General features: G+C 45.4%; 1 protein-coding gene across 1 annotated transcript in view; it reads left to right on the top strand.

The window, feature by feature from the left end:
- The window catches only part of scfd1 (sec1 family domain containing 1), a 102,998-nt gene that overhangs the window by 55,192 nt on the left and 30,306 nt on the right, over positions 1-17,500 (top strand). The window contains exons 17-20 of the mRNA XM_084308710.1: positions 9,089-9,168; positions 9,856-9,918; positions 11,802-11,877; positions 17,060-17,113. Coding sequence (XP_084164836.1) covers positions 9,089-9,168; positions 9,856-9,918; positions 11,802-11,877; positions 17,060-17,113 — 273 coding nt within the window. The remainder of the gene's footprint in view (positions 1-9,088; positions 9,169-9,855; positions 9,919-11,801; positions 11,878-17,059; positions 17,114-17,500) is intronic.

The following is a 17,500-nucleotide window of genomic DNA, read 5'->3' as shown; positions in this document are numbered from 1 at the left end:
CGTTAAGAACAGGTTAAAAACAGGTCAAAATATTTACATCAGACATGTACAGACAATGTACAAACAAACAATAGTACTACATATTAGGTACGTACAGGAAAGCATATGGGGTTAGAGTTCTGCAGGGCTGTTGTGTTCACATGTGTAGTTATTTCTTAACCATGTTTTGAAAGTGTGTTTGAATGATCTGTGTGTTTAATGTGTATCAGAGTGTTGGTCCTCAGTATAATGTGTATCAGAGTGTTAGTCCTCAGTCTAATGTGTATCAGAGTGTTGGTCCTCAGTCTAATGTGTATCAGAGTGTTAGTCCTCAGTCTAATGTGTATCAGAGTGTTGGTCCTCAGTCTAATGTGTATCAGAGTGTTAGTCCTCAGTCTAATGTGTATCAGAGTGTTGGTCCTCAGTCTAATGTGTATCAGAGTGTTGGTCCTCAGTCTAATGTGTATCAGAGTGTTGGTCCTCAGTCTAATGTGTATCAGAGTGTTGGTCCTCAGTCTAATGTGTATCAGAGTGTTAGTCCTCAGTCTAATGTGTATCAGAGTGTTGGTCCTCAGTCTAATGTATATCAGAGTGTTGGTCCTCAGTCTAATGTGTATCAGAGTGTTGGTCCTCAGTCTAATGTGTATCAGAGTGTTGGTCCTCAGTCTAATGTGTATCAGAGTGCTAGTCCTCAGTCTAATGTGTATCAGATTGTTAGTCCTCAGTCTAATGTGTATCAGAGTGTTAGTCCTCAGTCTAATGTGTATCAGAGTGTTGGTCCTCAGTATAATGTGTATCAGAGTGTTGGTCCTCAGTCTAATGTGTATCAGTGTGTTGGTCCTCAGTCTAATGTGTATCAGAGTGTTGGTCCTCAGTCTAATGTGTATCAGAGTGTTAGTCCTCAGTCTAATGTGTATCAGAGTGTTGGTCCTCAGTCTAATGTGTATCAGAGTGTTAGTCCTCAGTCTAATGTGTATCAGAGTGTTGGTCCTCAGTCTAATGTGTATCAGAGTGTTGGTCCTCAGTCTAATGTGTATCAGATTGTTAGTCCTCAGTCGAATGTGTATCAGAGTGTTGGTCCTCAGTCTAATGTGTATCAGAGTGTTAGTCCTCAGTCTAATGTGTATCAGAGTGTTAGTCCTCAGTCTAATGTGTATCAGAGTGTTAGTCCTCAGTCTAATGTGTATCAGAGTGTTGGTCCTCAGTCTAATGTGTATCAGAGTGTTGGTCCTCAGTCTAATGTGTATCAGAGTGTTGGTCCTCAGTCTAATGTGTATCAGAGTGTTGGTCCTCAGTCTAATGTGTATCAGAGTGTTGGTCCTCAGTCTAATGTGTATCAGAGTGTTGGTCCTCAGTCTAATGTGTATCAGAGTGTTGGTCCTCAGTCTAATGTGTATCAGAGTGTTAGTCCTCAGTCTAATGTGTATCAGAGTGTTGGTCCTCAGTCTAATGTGTATCAGAGTGTTGGTCCTCAGTCTAATGTGTATCAGAGTGTTGGTCCTCAGTCTAATGTGTATCAGAGTGTTAGTCCTCAGTCTAATGTGTATCAGAGTGTTGGTCCTCAGTCTAATGTGTATCAGAGTGTTAGTCCTCAGTCTAATGTGTATCAGAGTGTTGGTCCTCAGTCTAATGTGTATCAGAGTGTTGGTCCTCAGTCTAATGTGTATCAGAGTGTTAGTCCTCAGTCTAATGTGTATCAGAGTGTTAGTCCTCAGTCTAATGTGTATCAGAGTGTTAGTCCTCAGTCTAATGTGTATCAGAGTGTTGGTCCTCACAGTCTAATGTGTATCAGAGTGTTGGTCCTCAGTCTAATGTGTATCAGAGTGTTGGTCCTCAGTCTAATGTGTATCAGAGTGTTGGTCCTCAGTCTAATGTGTATCAGAGTGTTGGTCCTCAGTCTAATGTGTATCAGAGTGTTGGTCCTCACAGTCTAATGTGTATCAGAGTGTTGGTCCTCAGTCTAATGTGTATCAGAGTGTTGGTCCTCAGTCTAATGTGTATCAGAGTGTTGGTCCTCAGTCTAATGTGTATCAGAGTGTTGGTCCTCAGTCTAATGTGTATCAGAGTGTTGGTCCTCAGTCTAATGTGTATCAGAGTGTTAGTCCTCAGTCTAATGTGTATCAGAGTGTTAGTCCTCAGTCTAATGTGTATCAGAGTGTTAGTCCTCAGTCTAATGTGTATCAGAGTGTTAGTCCTCAGCCTAATGTGTATCAGAGTGTTAGTCCTCAGTCTAATGTGTATCAGAGTGTTGGTCCTCAGTCTAATGTGTATCAGAGTGTTGGTCCTCAGTCTAATGTGTATCAGAGTGTTAGTCCTCAGTCTAATGTGTATCAGAGTGTTGGTCCTCAGTCTAATGTGTATCAGAGTGTTGGTCCTCAGTCTAATGTGTATCAGAGTGTTGGTCCTCAGTCTCTAATGTGTATCAGAGTGTTGGTCCTCAGTCTAATGTGTATCAGAGTGTTAGTCCTCAGTCTAATGTGTATCAGAGTGTTGGTCCTCAGTCTAATGTGTATCAGAGTGTTGGTCCTCAGTCTAATGTGTATCAGAGTGTTGGTCCTCAGTCTAATGTGTATCAGAGTGTTAGTCCTCAGTCTAATGTGTATCAGAGTGTTGGTCCTCAGTCTAATGTGTATCAGAGTGTTAGTCCTCAGTCTAATGTGTATCAGAGTGTTGGTCCTCAGTCTAATGTGTATCAGAGTGTTGGTCCTCAGTCTAATGTGTATCAGAGTGTTGGTCCTCAGTCTAATGTGTATCAGAGTGTTGGTCCTCAGTCTAATGTGTATCAGAGTGTTGGTCCTCCTCAGTCTAATGTGTATCAGAGTGTTGGTCCTCAGTCTAATGTGTATCAGAGTGTTAGTCCTCAGTCTAATGTGTATCAGAGTGTTGGTCCTCAGTCTAATGTGTATCAGAGTGTTGGTCCTCAGTCTAATGTGTATCAGAGTGTTAGTCCTCAGTCTAATGTGTATCAGAGTGTTAGTCCTCAGTCTAATGTGTATCAGAGTGTTAGTCCTCAGTCTAATGTGTATCAGAGTGTTGGTCCTCAGTCTAATGTGTATCAGAGTGTTAGTCCTCAGTCTAATGTGTATCAGAGTGTTGGTCCTCAGTCTAATGTGTATCAGAGTGTTAGTCCTCAGTCTAATGTGTATCAGAGTGTTGGTCCTCAGTCTAATGTGTGTCAGAGTGTTAGTCCTCAGTCTAATGTGTATCAGAGTGTTGGTCCTCAGTCTAATGTGTATCAGAGTGTTGGTCCTCAGTCTAATGTGTATCAGTGTGTTAGTCCTCAGTCTAATGTGTATCAGAGTGTTGGTCCTCAGTCTAATGTGTATCAGAGTGTTGGTCCTCCTCAGTCGAATGTGTATCAGAGTGTTAGTCCTCAGTCTAATGTGTATCAGAGTGTTAGTCCTCAGTCTAATGTGTATCAGAGTGTTGGTCCTCAGTCTAATGTGTATCAGAGTGTTAGTCCTCAGTCTAATGTGTATCAGAGTGTTGGTCCTCAGTCTAATGTGTATCAGAGTGTTAGTCCTCAGTCTAATGTGTATCAGAGTGTTAGTCCTCAGTCTAATGTGTATCAGAGTGTTGGTCCTCAGTCTAATGTGTATCAGAGTGTTAGTCCTCAGTCTAATGTGTATCAGAGTGTTGGTCCTCAGTCTAATGTGTATCAGAGTGTTGGTCCTCAGTCTAATGTGTATCAGAGTGTTGGTCCTCAGTCTAATGTGTATCAGAGTGTTAGTCCTCAGTCTAATGTGTATCAGAGTGTTGGTCCTCAGTCTAATGTGTATCAGAGTGTTAGTCCTCAGTCTAATGTGTATCAGAGTGTTGGTCCTCAGTCTAATGTGTATCAGAGTGTTGGTCCTCAGTCTAATGTGTATCAGAGTGTTGGTCCTCAGTCTAATGTGTATCAGAGTGTTGGTCCTCAGTCTAATGTGTATCAGTTTGTTAGTCCTCAGTCTAATGTGTATCAGAGTGTTGGTCCTCAGTCTCTAATGTGTATCAGAGTGTTGGTCCTCAGTCTAATGTGTATCAGAGTGTTGGTCCTCAGTCTAATGTGTATCAGAGTGTTGGTCCTCAGTCTAATGTGTATCAGAGTGTTAGTCCTCAGTCTAATGTGTGTCAGAGTGTTAGTCCTCAGTCTAATGTGTATCAGAGTGTTGGTCCTCAGTCTAATGTGTATCAGAGTGTTGGTCCTCACAGTCTAATGTGTATCAGAGTGTTAGTCCTCAGTCTAATGTGTATCAGAGTGTTGGTCCTCAGTCTAATGTGTATCAGTGTGTTGAGAACCACTGTCTTTAAAACATCTTCTTGGCACAAAATGTAGAACAGATAATGTTCCATTGCACCTCGGTTGCGTGTGCCTTCACAAATCAGTCCTTGTGCAGAATATTTGGAGTGCCAATATTTTCTCCATGTTGGCAGATACAGTGGTTGTTATGTGCAAAACAACAGTTGCTATCGATTGATATATGATAAATATATCAACAAAGTTTTAATAAATGTGCGTGTTATTACTTGATCTTGTTAACGAGTCACGGTGTGACAGCAGTACCACGCTTCTACACTGTTTGGCCGACTCTGCGACTGTCGCACACAAATTAAGCATTTTCAGTAAACGATGTGAACCTGGTTTTATTAAAGTCATCATCTCCTGGCTTTAATGTTATTAATATTATTTTTGTTCCATCGCGAACTCACCACATCTGATGTCAACACACATCAGTCTCAATGTCCCCAAACCACCCAGTCCATTATGCATGCTGATCAATAACCATACCTCTGTACCTTACCTCTGGCACCGGCTGATCAATAACCATCTCTCTGCTCCGGCGTTACCACACCACACCATACACACACACACACACGATGGTTTCGGTGGTTTGGGGACATCAGGGTTCACTTGGTTGCCGACACCCTCTCCTGACGGCCATGGGGCCGACACCCTCTCCTGACGGCCATGGGGCCGACACCCTCTCCTGACGGCCATGGGGCCGACACCCTCTCCTGACGGCCGTGGGGCCGACACCCTCTCCTGACGGCCATGGGGCCGACAACACACGCCATCAGAATCAGGACATTAACCCTTTGTTATTCTCACAAAGCCAGGCCTGGGTTCATAGAAGCGTCCAATAACACAGATGATCTCTGCACCCTGGTTCCTGAGCTCTCCTCAGCCGGAGGGCAGTAGGACATGTTTTTTTTCTTTTAGTTTTTTCATTTTCTCACCACCGCTGTCACACAGCAGCAGCCTGCTAGATCTAGGCCCTGGACCCGTTTCAAGTTCAAGTTTATTTAACCTTTTCACTGCCACACGCCAGCCGGTTAACCCTTTACTATTGTACTATTACGGGTTGTGGAATGCTCTGCCCTTGGACCTTAGATCTGTGGTCTCTGTAAACACTTTTAAAAAGCAGCTAAAGACTGTGCTGTTTGAACAGGCGTTTGGCGAATTATGCTCTTATGTAAATCTTTTATGTCTTTTTATCTGTTTTGGCTTTTCCTGATCTTTCACGTTTTTAATTATTTTCTTTTACCATGCTGCTATCTTTTGCATTTTATTGATGTTTTTACTATGTGAAGCACTTTGTGACCCTGGTCTGTGAAAGGTGCTATATAAATAAACTTGACTTACTTACTTACTTACTTACTTACTTACTTACTTACTTACTTACTTACTATCACACAACCGACGGTCGGGCTGTCGTGCGGCAGTGAAAGGGTTAACCTTCTGTGAATTGTCGCGGTGAAAGGGTTTTAAACCGTTTTGGTAGTGTGGCAGTGAAAGGGTTAATAGTTGTCATAGTAAAATACAGAATACTTTTCCATGAAATGCTTGTTTCCCTGTATGAGCTCCTGAGAGTGTGCTGGATAAAGTAGATAAAAAGTATAAAATAGAAAAAGTCAAGAGGGTGATGTCAGTGCGGAGATTCATAACCGGCCTTGACAACCGGTGTTATTGCCGTTTTTAAGTTAACCCCTCGGCGAAGCCGCTCACCGAGTGTCACGGCAATCATTCACCGTCCGCTGTAGCTTTATTGAACCTCCCCGTCAAGAAGCTGCTGGAAATATTTCCTGATTTCAATTAGGAGTCTTCTTGATTTCTCTCTAAAATGGTTCTTTGTGGGTCTCTGTACCGCTGGGACGTCTCCATCATCCATCATCCCAGTCCCCGGGTGGCTCCTCCAGACCACATCACGGTGATCAATGGGCTTCATTCAGGACTGGCTTTCCTCACCGGTGTCGTCGTTGTGTTCCACCGTGAGTCGGTCACGGAGTCCACGGGTGTCTCGGGTTAAAGTGCCAAGACACTGTGTGGGAAAGCTGGGGTTTTTCGAGATTCTGACCAGGTCAGTGTCTGGAGGATGATGATGGCAGGTTGATCGGGTCAGTGAAAATAAAGGTATTATATAAAAGGTGAGAGAGAGGAAGGAGTTCAAGGCTTGAAGGCGAGGGTAAAAAGGTGGGTTTTTAGGATCTTTTTTAAATGATGAGAGGGTGTCTGCGTGACGGATATGGTTGGGCAGGGCGTTCCAGAGGGGGGGGCAGCTGCAGCGAAGGCCCTGTCTCCCCAGGTCCGGAGCAGGTTGACCGGGTCAGTGTCTGGAGGATGACAGCAGGTTGACCAGGTCAGTTTAGTGTTAACACACAGTAGAAGTAACACCTCGCCCATCTACTGTACATTATGAATGAATGTATGGCTGCTTTTCTGTATCACTTTTCCAGTAGTAGTACTATCACCACCACCACTACACACAGCGCTTTACACCAGAAACACAATACCATACTTACGATAACTGGTTCACTTGTGTGTATATATCGTTTTGAAAACCTTCACCACCACCACTCATAACGGCGGAGTTGTACTAATATTGTCTGCAGCTGGGACCTCTGTGATGTTTTGATGAACAGTGTGGTCAGATCCTCACTGACTGGTCCACATCACCACAGACCAGGGAACAAGCTCCTCTTTCATCCCCCCCTTTATCTCCCTCCTCCGAGGGATGGACTACCCTGGGATCACCCCAGTCGTCGTTCATCTGTTCTCTCTCTCTCTCTCTCTCTCTCTCTCTCTCTCTCTCTCTCTCTCGTTCTCCCCCTCCGCTCTCTCTTGTTCTCCACCTCCTCTCTCTCTCTCTCTCTCTCTCACTCTCTCCCCATCCTCTCTCTCCCCTCCCTCCCTCTCTATCTCTCTCACTATCCCCCTTCTCTCTCTCACTATCCCCCTTCTCTCTCTCTCTCTCCCTCTCTCTCTCTCTCTCTCTCTCTCTCTCTCTCTCTATCTCTCTCTCTCTCTCTCTCTCTCTCTCTCTCTCACACTCTATGTATCTATTTGTCCATCTATCTGTCTATTGTTGCGGACAGATTGAACTCCACCTAGGAAACGGCTCGTAATGGGATGCTGACTGAGCCTGTTTCTTGGGGGGGGGGGGGGGGGGGGGGGGGGGGGAGGAGAGGAGGGAAGTATAGAGAGGAAGACGGACCACTTACCGACCCTCAGCCTGGCTCCCTCTCAGGCCTGGTGGGGTTCTGGCCCGGCTCCCTCTCAGGCCTGGTGGGGTTCTGGCCCGGCTCCCTCTCAGGCCTGGTGGGGTTCTGGCCCGGCTCCCTCTCAGGCCTGGTGGGGTTCTGGCCCGGCTCCCTCTCAGGCCTGGTGGGGTTCTGGCCTGGCTCCCTCTCAGGCCTGGTGGGGTTCTGGCCCGGCTCCCTCTCAGGCCTGGTGGGGTTCTGGCCCGGCTCCCTCTCAGGCCTGGTGGGGTTCTGGCCCGGCTCCCTCTCAGGCCTGGTGGGGTTCTGGCCCGGCTCCCTCTCAGGCCTGGTGGGGTTCTGGCCTGGCTCCCTCTCAGGCCTGGTGGGGTTCTGGCCCGGCTCCCTCTCAGGCCTGGTGGGGTTCTGGCCCGGCTCCCTCTCAGGCCTGGTGGGGTTCTGGCCCGGCTCCCTCTCAGGCCTGGTGGGGTTCTGGCCTGGCTCCCTCTCAGGCCTGGTGGGGTTCTGGCCCGGCTCCCTCTCAGGCCTGGTGGGGTTCTGGCCCGGCTCCCTCTCAGGCCTGGTGGGGTTCTGGCCTGGCTCCCTCTCAGGCCTGGTGGGGTTCTGGCCCGGCTCCCTCTCAGGCCTGGTGGGGTTCTGGCCTGGCTCCCTCTCAGGCCTGGTGGGGTTCTGGCCCGGCTCCCTCTCAGGCCTGGTGGGGTTCTGGCCTGGCTCCCTCCTCTGGTCTCTCTCTGTTGTGATAGAGTTGTGAAAATACAATGTAAACTAAATAAATGCAACACTCCCAGACATCACCCCACGCGAAGATAAGAGGAAAACTCACTAAAAAAACCTAGCAATAGGAAAAAAGCACCACAGGCAATGTGGAGGAGAGAAACCTTGGAAGGGGCCGGCGTGTTGACAGCTTGAACCGGGCTCGGATTTTAGTCGGATCACTTGAGTTTGAATTTGCCTCGTGGAACTGATTGACCCCTGGGTGACCCGTGGGATTTACTCAAGCCAGGTTTACCAAGTTAACCTCCGCTTTGCTCGACGTGGAACAAGCCCTCGAGCTGATACACCTTTATAGTTATTTACAGGGTTCGCACAAGGGTTTTTTTTATCCACTTTTTCTCCCATTTTCTATATTTTCTCCCATCCCAATTTTCGTATCATCCAATTCAACCCTCCCCTGTCACGAACGCTGTTTCTTGCCTCCCACAAGCCGGCTGCAATGTGGACTAAGTCATACATAGCACAAGTCCCCTCCGGTACTTGAGGTAACAGCAGTCGCATCTTTTCACCTGCGCAGCTCGATCTCTCGGTGGCGAGGAGTAACGCGTGGGAGGCTCACGCTGCCCCCGACACTTCCTGATTCTACTGCGCAGGCGCACCAACCGACCTGTAGGAGTCGCTGTCCACAACGCCCGATCCCCACCCATCAGTTTCCCACCCCCTAATACGGCCAATGTGTATTAGTACGGACGACCAGCTAAACTGAAAGCAATGTGGAGCGCTGGGCTCGAACAGGCGAGCCCAGCGTCTCCGCATTCGTGGCGAGCGCCTTGCCCACTACGCCACGTAGCCGCCCTGAGCTGATACACCTTTATAGTTATTTACAAACATTATAATCTCTTGTTTGTTTGTGTTTCAGTCTGATGTGGAGCAGTACCAGAAGGTCCTGTTGGACGCAGGCTGTGACCTTTCACCTCTCAACTACATCAAACAGTGGAAGTGAGTTCAGCGACACAAACACGTTTTCACTGCATCAAGTAATCAAGAAATTACTCAAATATAATGTGATACATAAATATAAAACCTCATTATTATCTTATTATATTTAATCTATAACATAACTGTATTCAAATAGTGACAAAGGGAAAAAGAAAAAGAAAACATATACTGTATATACAGTATATATAGAAAAGTATTTAAAAAAAACATAAATAAATGTGTATACGTTTTGTACATAAAACTATGAAATGTTTGTAACCTTTGCTAAATGATATACTGAATTATGTTTCTTGTGTTTGTGTGTAAATAATGTAATGTAAAAAGGGTAGGCAATTATAAGCCTTGGCTTCAGCCTACACCTTTTCGGTCATTTTATTTTATTTAAATTAAAAAAAAAAAAATTAAGTTCTACCACTATGCTTTGTAAAAGAAGACCGAAATAAAATCATTCATTCAAGTCTCATTCGTTCACATCCTACTTCACTGCATCAAGTAATCAACATCTCACTTAAAGTTGAACTCGATACGATCTTCAGTCTTTTGGAATGAGGATCATGTATGTAGTAGACCCAACCACTCAGCCAATAAAGGATATTTCAAAAGTATTAATGAAGGGGCCAGATTACTTGCTCAACATCACATGACCAGTTGTGTTGAATAATAACCTTGTTCTTGTGTCTTTTCCAGGGCTTTTACCAAGATGGCTGCCACTCCAGCGAACTATGGCAGCAGTGGAGTCAAACCCATGGGGTAAGATATGACTGAACCATCTTTAAAACAGTTAAACCCATGACTGAACCATCTTTAAAACAGTTAAACCCATGACTGAACCATCTTTAAAACAGTTAAACCCATGACTGAACCATCTTTAAAACAGTTAAACCCATGACTGAACCATCTTTAAAACAGTTAAACCCATGACTGAACCATCTTTAAAACAGTTAAACCCATGACTGAACCATCTTTAAAACAGTTAAACCCATGACTGAACCATCTTTAAAACAGTTAAACCCATGACTGAACCATCTTTAAAACAGTTAAACCCATGACTGAACCATCTTTAAAACAGTTAAACCCATGACTGAACCATCTTTAAAACTGTTAAACCCATGACTGAACCATCTTTAAAACAGTTAAACCCATGACTGAACCGTCTTTAAAACAGTTAAACCCATGACTGAACCATCTTTAAAACAGTTAAACCCATGACTGAACCATCTTTAAAACAGTTAAACCCATGACTGAACCATCTTTAAAACAGTTAAACCCATGACTGAACCATCTTTAAAACAGTTAAACCCATGACTGAACCATCTTTAAAACGGTTAAACCCATGACTGAACCATCTTTAAAACAGTTAAACCCATGACTGAACCATCTTTAAAACAGTTAAACCCATGACTGAACCATCTTTAAAACAGTTAAACCCATGACTGAACCATCTTTAAAACAGTTAAACCCATGACTGAATCATCTTTAAAACAGTTAAACCCATGACTGAACCATCTTTAAAACAGTTAAACCCATGACTGAACCATCTTTAAAACAGTTAAACCCATGACTGAACCATCTTTAAAACAGTTAAACCCATGACTGAACCATCTTTAAAACAGTTAAACCCATGACTGAACCATCTTTAAAACAGTTAAACCCATGACTGAACCATCTTTAAAACAGTTAAACCCATGACTGAACCATCTTTAAAACAGTTAAACCCATGACTGAACCATCTTTAAAACAGTTAAACCCATGACTGAACCATCTTTAAAACAGTTAAACCCATGACTGAACCATCTTTAAAACAGTTAAACCCATGACTGAACCATCTTTAAAACAGTTAAACCCATGACTGAACCATCTTTAAAACAGTTAAACCCATGACTGAACCATCTTTAAAACAGTTAAATCCATGACTGAACCATCTTTAAAACGGTCAACAGTTGTGTTGTAGTTAGACTACTAGATATTACCACACTAACCCTGTCATCCTCTCTCACTCTGTACTACTGCCTCCCTCCCTCCCTCCCTCCCTCCCTCCCTCCCTCCCTCCCTCCCTCCCTCCCTCCACTCTCTCGCTCTCCCTCGCACCTTCTCTCTCTCTCTCTCTCTCAATTTCTTTCTCTCACACTTTCTCTCCCTCTATGTCCATCTATCTCTCCCCCCTCTCTCTCTCTTTACATCTCTCTCTCCATCTCTCTCACCCTTTCTCCCTCTCTCTCCATCTATCTCTCCCCCCTTTCCCTCTCCATCTCTTCCTCCTCTCTCCCTTTATCTCTCTCTCCATCTCTCTCCCCCCTCTCTCTCTCCACCTCTCTCTCCATTTCTTTCTCCATCCCCCTCTATCTCTCTCCATCTTTCTTCCTCCCTCCCTATCTCTCTCCTCCTCTCCATCTCTCTGTCCATCTATCTCTCCCTTCCTCCTCTCCATCTCTCTATCTCTCTCCATCTATCTATCTCCCTTCCTCCTATCTTTCAATCTATCTCTCTCTCTCTCTCTCTCTCTCCTCTCTCTCTCTCTCTCTCTCTCTCTCTCTCTCTCTCTCTCTCTCTCTCTCTCTCTCTCTCTCTCTCTCTCTCTCTCTATCTCTTCTCTCTCTCTCTCTCTCTCTCTCTCTCTCTCTCTCTCTCTCCAGTCTATTTTCCAGAGTGATGAATTCAGGGTCTCAGTTTGTGATGGAGGGAGTGAAGCATCTGGTTCTGAAGCAACATGTGAGTAAAACCTCCTCCTCAATTACACATTTTACAGCATTTAACATTTAACAAACAAAACAAAACGGAGAACAAAAAATAAAAGCACCCCTCCTTCAGTTCCCACCCCCTGTCATACCTTTCAGTGTCAGACTGTGGTTGTACTGGGCAGCTCCTAGTGGTCAACAGTGTCAGACTGTGGTTGTACTGGGCAGCTCCTAGTGGTCAACAGTGTCAGACTGTGGTTGTACTGGGCAGCTCCTAGTGGTCAACAGTGTCAGACTGTGGTTGTACTGGGCAGCTCCTAGTGGTCAACAGTGTCAGACTGTGGTTGTACTGGGCAGCTCCTAGTGGTCAACAGTGTCAGACTGTGGTTGTACTGGGCAGCTCCTAGTGGTCAACAGTGTTATGCCTCTTTTCCACTGCATAGTACCTACTCGACTCTACCCTACTCTACTCGCTTTAGGTACCTGGTACTTCGTTCGTTTTCCAATGCAGGTAGTATTCTGTTTCATCTCCGTGTGGGGAGGCGGGGCCGCTGGCGTACAGCATGAGAGCTCTGTGAGCATAGCTATGTCCGTGGGGGCTTGGAGCAAGCCAGAGTAAACAGTTTCAATCAATAACAACATTAACCAGACTCTCGTTGTGTCTATTCTGCTAACGTTAACGTTACCTCTTGCGTCTATTCTACTAGCGTTAATGTTACCTCTCGTGTCTATTCTGCTAACGTTAACATGACCTCTCGTTGTGTCTATTCTACTAGCGTTAATGTTACCTCTCGTGTCTATTCTACTAACGTTAACATTACCTCTCGTTGTGTCTATTCTACTAGCGTTAATGTTACCTCTCGTGTCTATTCTACTAACGTTAACATTACCTCTCGTTGTGTCTATTCTACTAACGTTAACATTAGGTAATAACCGGTTTAAAATGGATGATGATGATTACCTCACGTTGTGTCTATTCTACTAGCATTAACGTTACTAGTACAAACAATCAATAGCGAGTTATATTGATCACGCTATGTACGCTAGTAGCCACAATGCTAACTCTTATAATGGTAAAACACAATCACATTAGCACGTAAGCTAACAACAAGCTTAACAAATCAGCTATCTTTTTGTGAGACTAAAAACTCCGCTCTTGGTGGTAAATTGTGTTGATGTTGGTTTTGTTTCATCAATAAATGAGGCAGAATACACAGTGAATGTATCCTTTTTTGTTTATTGCACTTTCTTTTATCCACTTTTTTCTTCTTTTTTTTTCTCCCATCCCAATTTCGTATTGCCAATTCTCCCCTCCCCTGTCTTGAACGTTGCTAGACTATGCCTCCCACTGGTCGGCTGTAGTGAGGATAGAAGCCTTGCATCACCTGTCCCCTCCGGTACACGAGGAGGCAGCCTGTCGCATCTTTTCACCAGACAGCGCGGACTGGCGAGGAGTAACGCGGGGGAGGCTCACGCTGCCCCCGATACTTCCTGTCTCTGCTGTGCAGGCGTCACCCAACCGACCTGTAGGAGTCGCTGTCCACAACGTCCAATCCCCACCCATCGACTTCCACCCGCTACCTCTGCCAATTGAGATAGTATGACGACTGGCCCAAGCTGCAGGCAATGCTGACACCAGGATTCGAGACCGGAGTCTCTTGCATTGGTGACGAGCGCAATCTCCGCTACGCCACCCAGCCGCCCTATGTTTATTGCACTTGTTCCTGCTGCAAACAAATAATGAAATCCTACGCGAGGCTAAATAAAGATGGCGGTGTTGTGTTTTGGGCAGGACGCTCCAACGTGTGACGCTTCTCTCTTCTGACCAATCAGTGGTCTGCAGTGTTTCACGTCACTTTCTGGTATCGCTTCTACTCGCTTGGAACCTCGACAAAGCAGGTACTAAAAAAGTACTCAAAAAGTACCGGGTACCAGGTACTTTTGGCAATGGAAAACCGAAAAGGCAGAGTAGAGTAGAGTCGAGTCGAGTAGGTACCATGCAGTGGAAAAGGGGCATAAGACTGTGGTTGTACTGGGAAGATCCCAGGTGGGAATGTGAAGCAGGGCGTTGCTGAAAAAGAGCATTTCTGTTCAGAGAACCTACCTAAATAAAGGTAAAAAAAAAAGCGAACCTCTTATCCATGACTGTTTTTTCATGCCTTATAGTCAGCTATAATATAGGGATTGCTACCTTAGCATTTCATTGAGCTGTAATCGACACAACGCGAGGATTCAGTGTCCCCTGCGACATCACTGGTGGCCACATTCAAACTAATTTACTCTCCGTAAATATCAAACTAAGTGAATGTGTGCGAAAACCATTTAGATTTTTGCAAGTGTGCAAAATGATGTGCAAAATAAATCAGCATTGTATTTTTGGTGAAGTGCCCCTTTAAATATACCGTATTAAGTCTTCCAATGACACAGTGAACCTGCCCAGGGCTGCTATACGTCTACACAGACACACGCACGCACACACACACATACACTCACACTCGCACTCACACTCACAGACACACACACACACACAGATACACACACACACACACACACACACACACACACTCACACTCACACAGACACACACACACACACAGACACACACACACACACACACACACACACACACACACACACACACACACACACACAGACACACACACACTGTTGGCCGGGGCGCAGGCCTCAGTCTAGTGTTTCTCAAAGCCCTTCTGTGCTCGGAGCCTCAGACAGATCCATCAGACTCCCAGCTCTAAGCCGTTACTGTGTGATGCATTAAAGAAGCACAGTCTCTCCTCTCCTCCAGACCCCTCGTCCTCCTCTTCAGAGCAGAGACCCATGTCTAACGCACGAATCCCACCAAGCGCGGGCGTGAGGCGGGCCGCCGGGCGATCAGCGCTTCACTTTCGCCCCCATGTTAACGGGCGTCGCTGTTCCCAGCGTGGGCGGGCGACTCGCGGGGGCGTGAAGCGAATAAAATTTTGTTGGATTCAGAGGCGTGCGCCACGCGCATTTCACAGAAATACACTCGATATCTGCATTATTACCACACACATAGATGTTGTTCAACCAGCTAATGTGTCTGTATCTTTCCCAATACAAATAAACCATATTACTATACTTTTGCAGAAGTACAGTCACACTGATTTAATCATTCTAATAACGTAATGTAAAATGGACACTGGAACTCGAACATCTTAAAAAAATCTTCAAACGGGGACTGACTTCGCGTATAGACTAGGCATTCACAGTTGTTCCAATGTAAATCCGTGCGATTCCGCCTGCTCTGAAGTCGTCCCTGGTAGGGATGGGTACCTTTCACATTTGAATCGATACCGGTACCGGTACCTGTGAATCGATACCGGTACCCAATGGTACCTTTTTTCTGTACTTTAGTCTCAAGAAATTTAATTTACCTACCTCAGTCGTTAAAAAAAAATCCAAACTTCAAATAACTACAATTTCGACAGTATTCGGCTTGCCATTGCTCCGACTGCTTTGTTGTTGAATCAAGTCAAATCCTAGGTAAGCATATATTGTGCGTGTGAACGTTGACATGAAAAGAAAAAAGTTAAAAAAAATAAATAAAAGTAAAAAAATAAAATAAAATGTTTCGGTATCTCACTTGAATCGATACTCGGTAGTACCGACGTGTTTCGGTTCGGTACCTCAAAAGTACCGAATTCTGTACCCATCCCTAGTCCCTGGTGTGCCCGGCCAGTCGCGCTGTTCTCGCGCGGAACCCGCTGGTGTGCGTGGGCAGTAAGACGGTTCGGACCCTCTGGTGTGCGTGGGCAGTAAGGCGGTTCGGACCCTCTGGTGTGCGTGGGCAGTAAGACGGTTCGGACCCTCTGGTGTGCGTGGGCAGTAAGACGGTTCGGACCCTCTGGTGTGCGTGGGCAGTAAGACGGTTCGGACCCTCTGGTGTGCGTGGGCAGTAAGACGGTTCGGACCCTCTGGTGTGCGTGGGCAGTAAGACGGTTCGGACCCTCTGGTGTGCGTGGGCAGTAAGACGGTTCGGACCCTGGGGCGACGGTTGTAGTAGAACTTCTCCTACAACCTCCTTACGAATCAATGTTTACTTCCTGGCCAGGAGGTTATTATCTATCAGCTCACCGCTCCTCTATATTAGGACCTACCAAGACATTTAACCCTTCACTACCGCACTACCAAATGGTTAACCCTACAGAAGGTTAACACTACGTCTGACACTGTCTCAGACGACCAGAGGAACAACATGTACGAATGATTGAATCTGTTTCCCTGCAGCTCATCCATCTCTCAGCCCAGTGGGTTGAATCAATCAGGCAGATCTGATCTGAGAGACACGGAGTGCTTAGAGAACCATTGAGTTTTATGATGATGATGATGATCATGGGAGTTTTGGGGTGCACTTTGCATGAAGATTTCTCATTTATAATCATTATAATGTCACGACAGGAATGTGAACACATATTCATGCGTGCACACACACACACACAGAGACACACAGAGACAGACACACACACAGACAGACACACACACACACACACACACACACACACACACACACACACACACACACACACACACAGACACACACACACACACACACACACACACACACACACACACACACACACAGACAGACACACACAGAGACACACACACACACACAGACACACACACAGACACACACACACACACACACACAGACACAGCTGGTCCTGTCTGTCTGTGTGTCTGTTATAGCCATACATGTGATGTTGATCAGAAGGGGGCAGACTGGAAGTCTAAGATACATTTATAATGGAGCCAAAACATTGCAACACGGTTTGTCCCGGTAGCCCTAACGTTACATCTGTGCTTTGTCTCTCTCCACCACACAATCCACACTAAAAACACAATAATACACTAGTAGCCACATTATAAAATCTCCATGGAAACGGCAAAATAAAAATAAAGAGAAATTGGCACAAACTGGGAGCAGCTAATTGGAAGGAGGCTTGACCAAAGGATGTGTTATTGACATGTACCGAGCAGAGTCAGTCTGGTGTTTGGCTTAACCCTTTCACTACCACACTACCAAATGGTTAACCTTTTCACTGCGACAATACAGCAGGTTAACCCTTTCACTGCCACACAACAGCTGGTTAACCATTTACTATCACTGGTCTGTCTGTCTGGAAGGTTTTTTCTTAATCTCAAATCTCACCTGATATTGTCTCTTGTTTCAGAACCTGCCAGTCACACGCATCCTTGACAACCTGATGGAGATGAAATCAAATCCTGTAAGTCTATCTATCTATCTATCTATCTATCTGTCTGTTTGTCTATCTGTCTATTTATCTATCTGTCTATCTATCTATCTATCTATCTATCTATCTATCTATCTATCTATCTATCTATCTATCTATCTATCTATCTATCTATCTATCTATCTATCTATCTATCTATCTATCTGTCTATCTGTCTATCTGTCTATTTGTCTATCTGTGTGTGTGTCTGTCTGTCTGTCTGTCTGCAAGGCGCTCACCACTAACGCTGGAGATGCTGGGTTCGAGCCCAGCTCTCGGCGTTGCTACCAGCTTGGCCGGTCGTTCACACAATTGGCAGTGTTAGGTGTGGGAAAGCCGGTGGGTGGGGATCGGACGTTGTGGACAGCGACTCCTACAGGT

Source organism: Notolepis coatsorum (genome assembly GCF_963971535.1).
Source record: "Notolepis coatsorum genome assembly, chromosome: 2".
NCBI classification, from domain to species: domain Eukaryota; kingdom Metazoa; phylum Chordata; class Actinopteri; order Aulopiformes; family Paralepididae; genus Notolepis; species Notolepis coatsorum.
The sequence above is the reverse complement of the archived record's forward strand: the minus strand, read 5'-3'. Positions and strand labels throughout refer to the sequence as shown.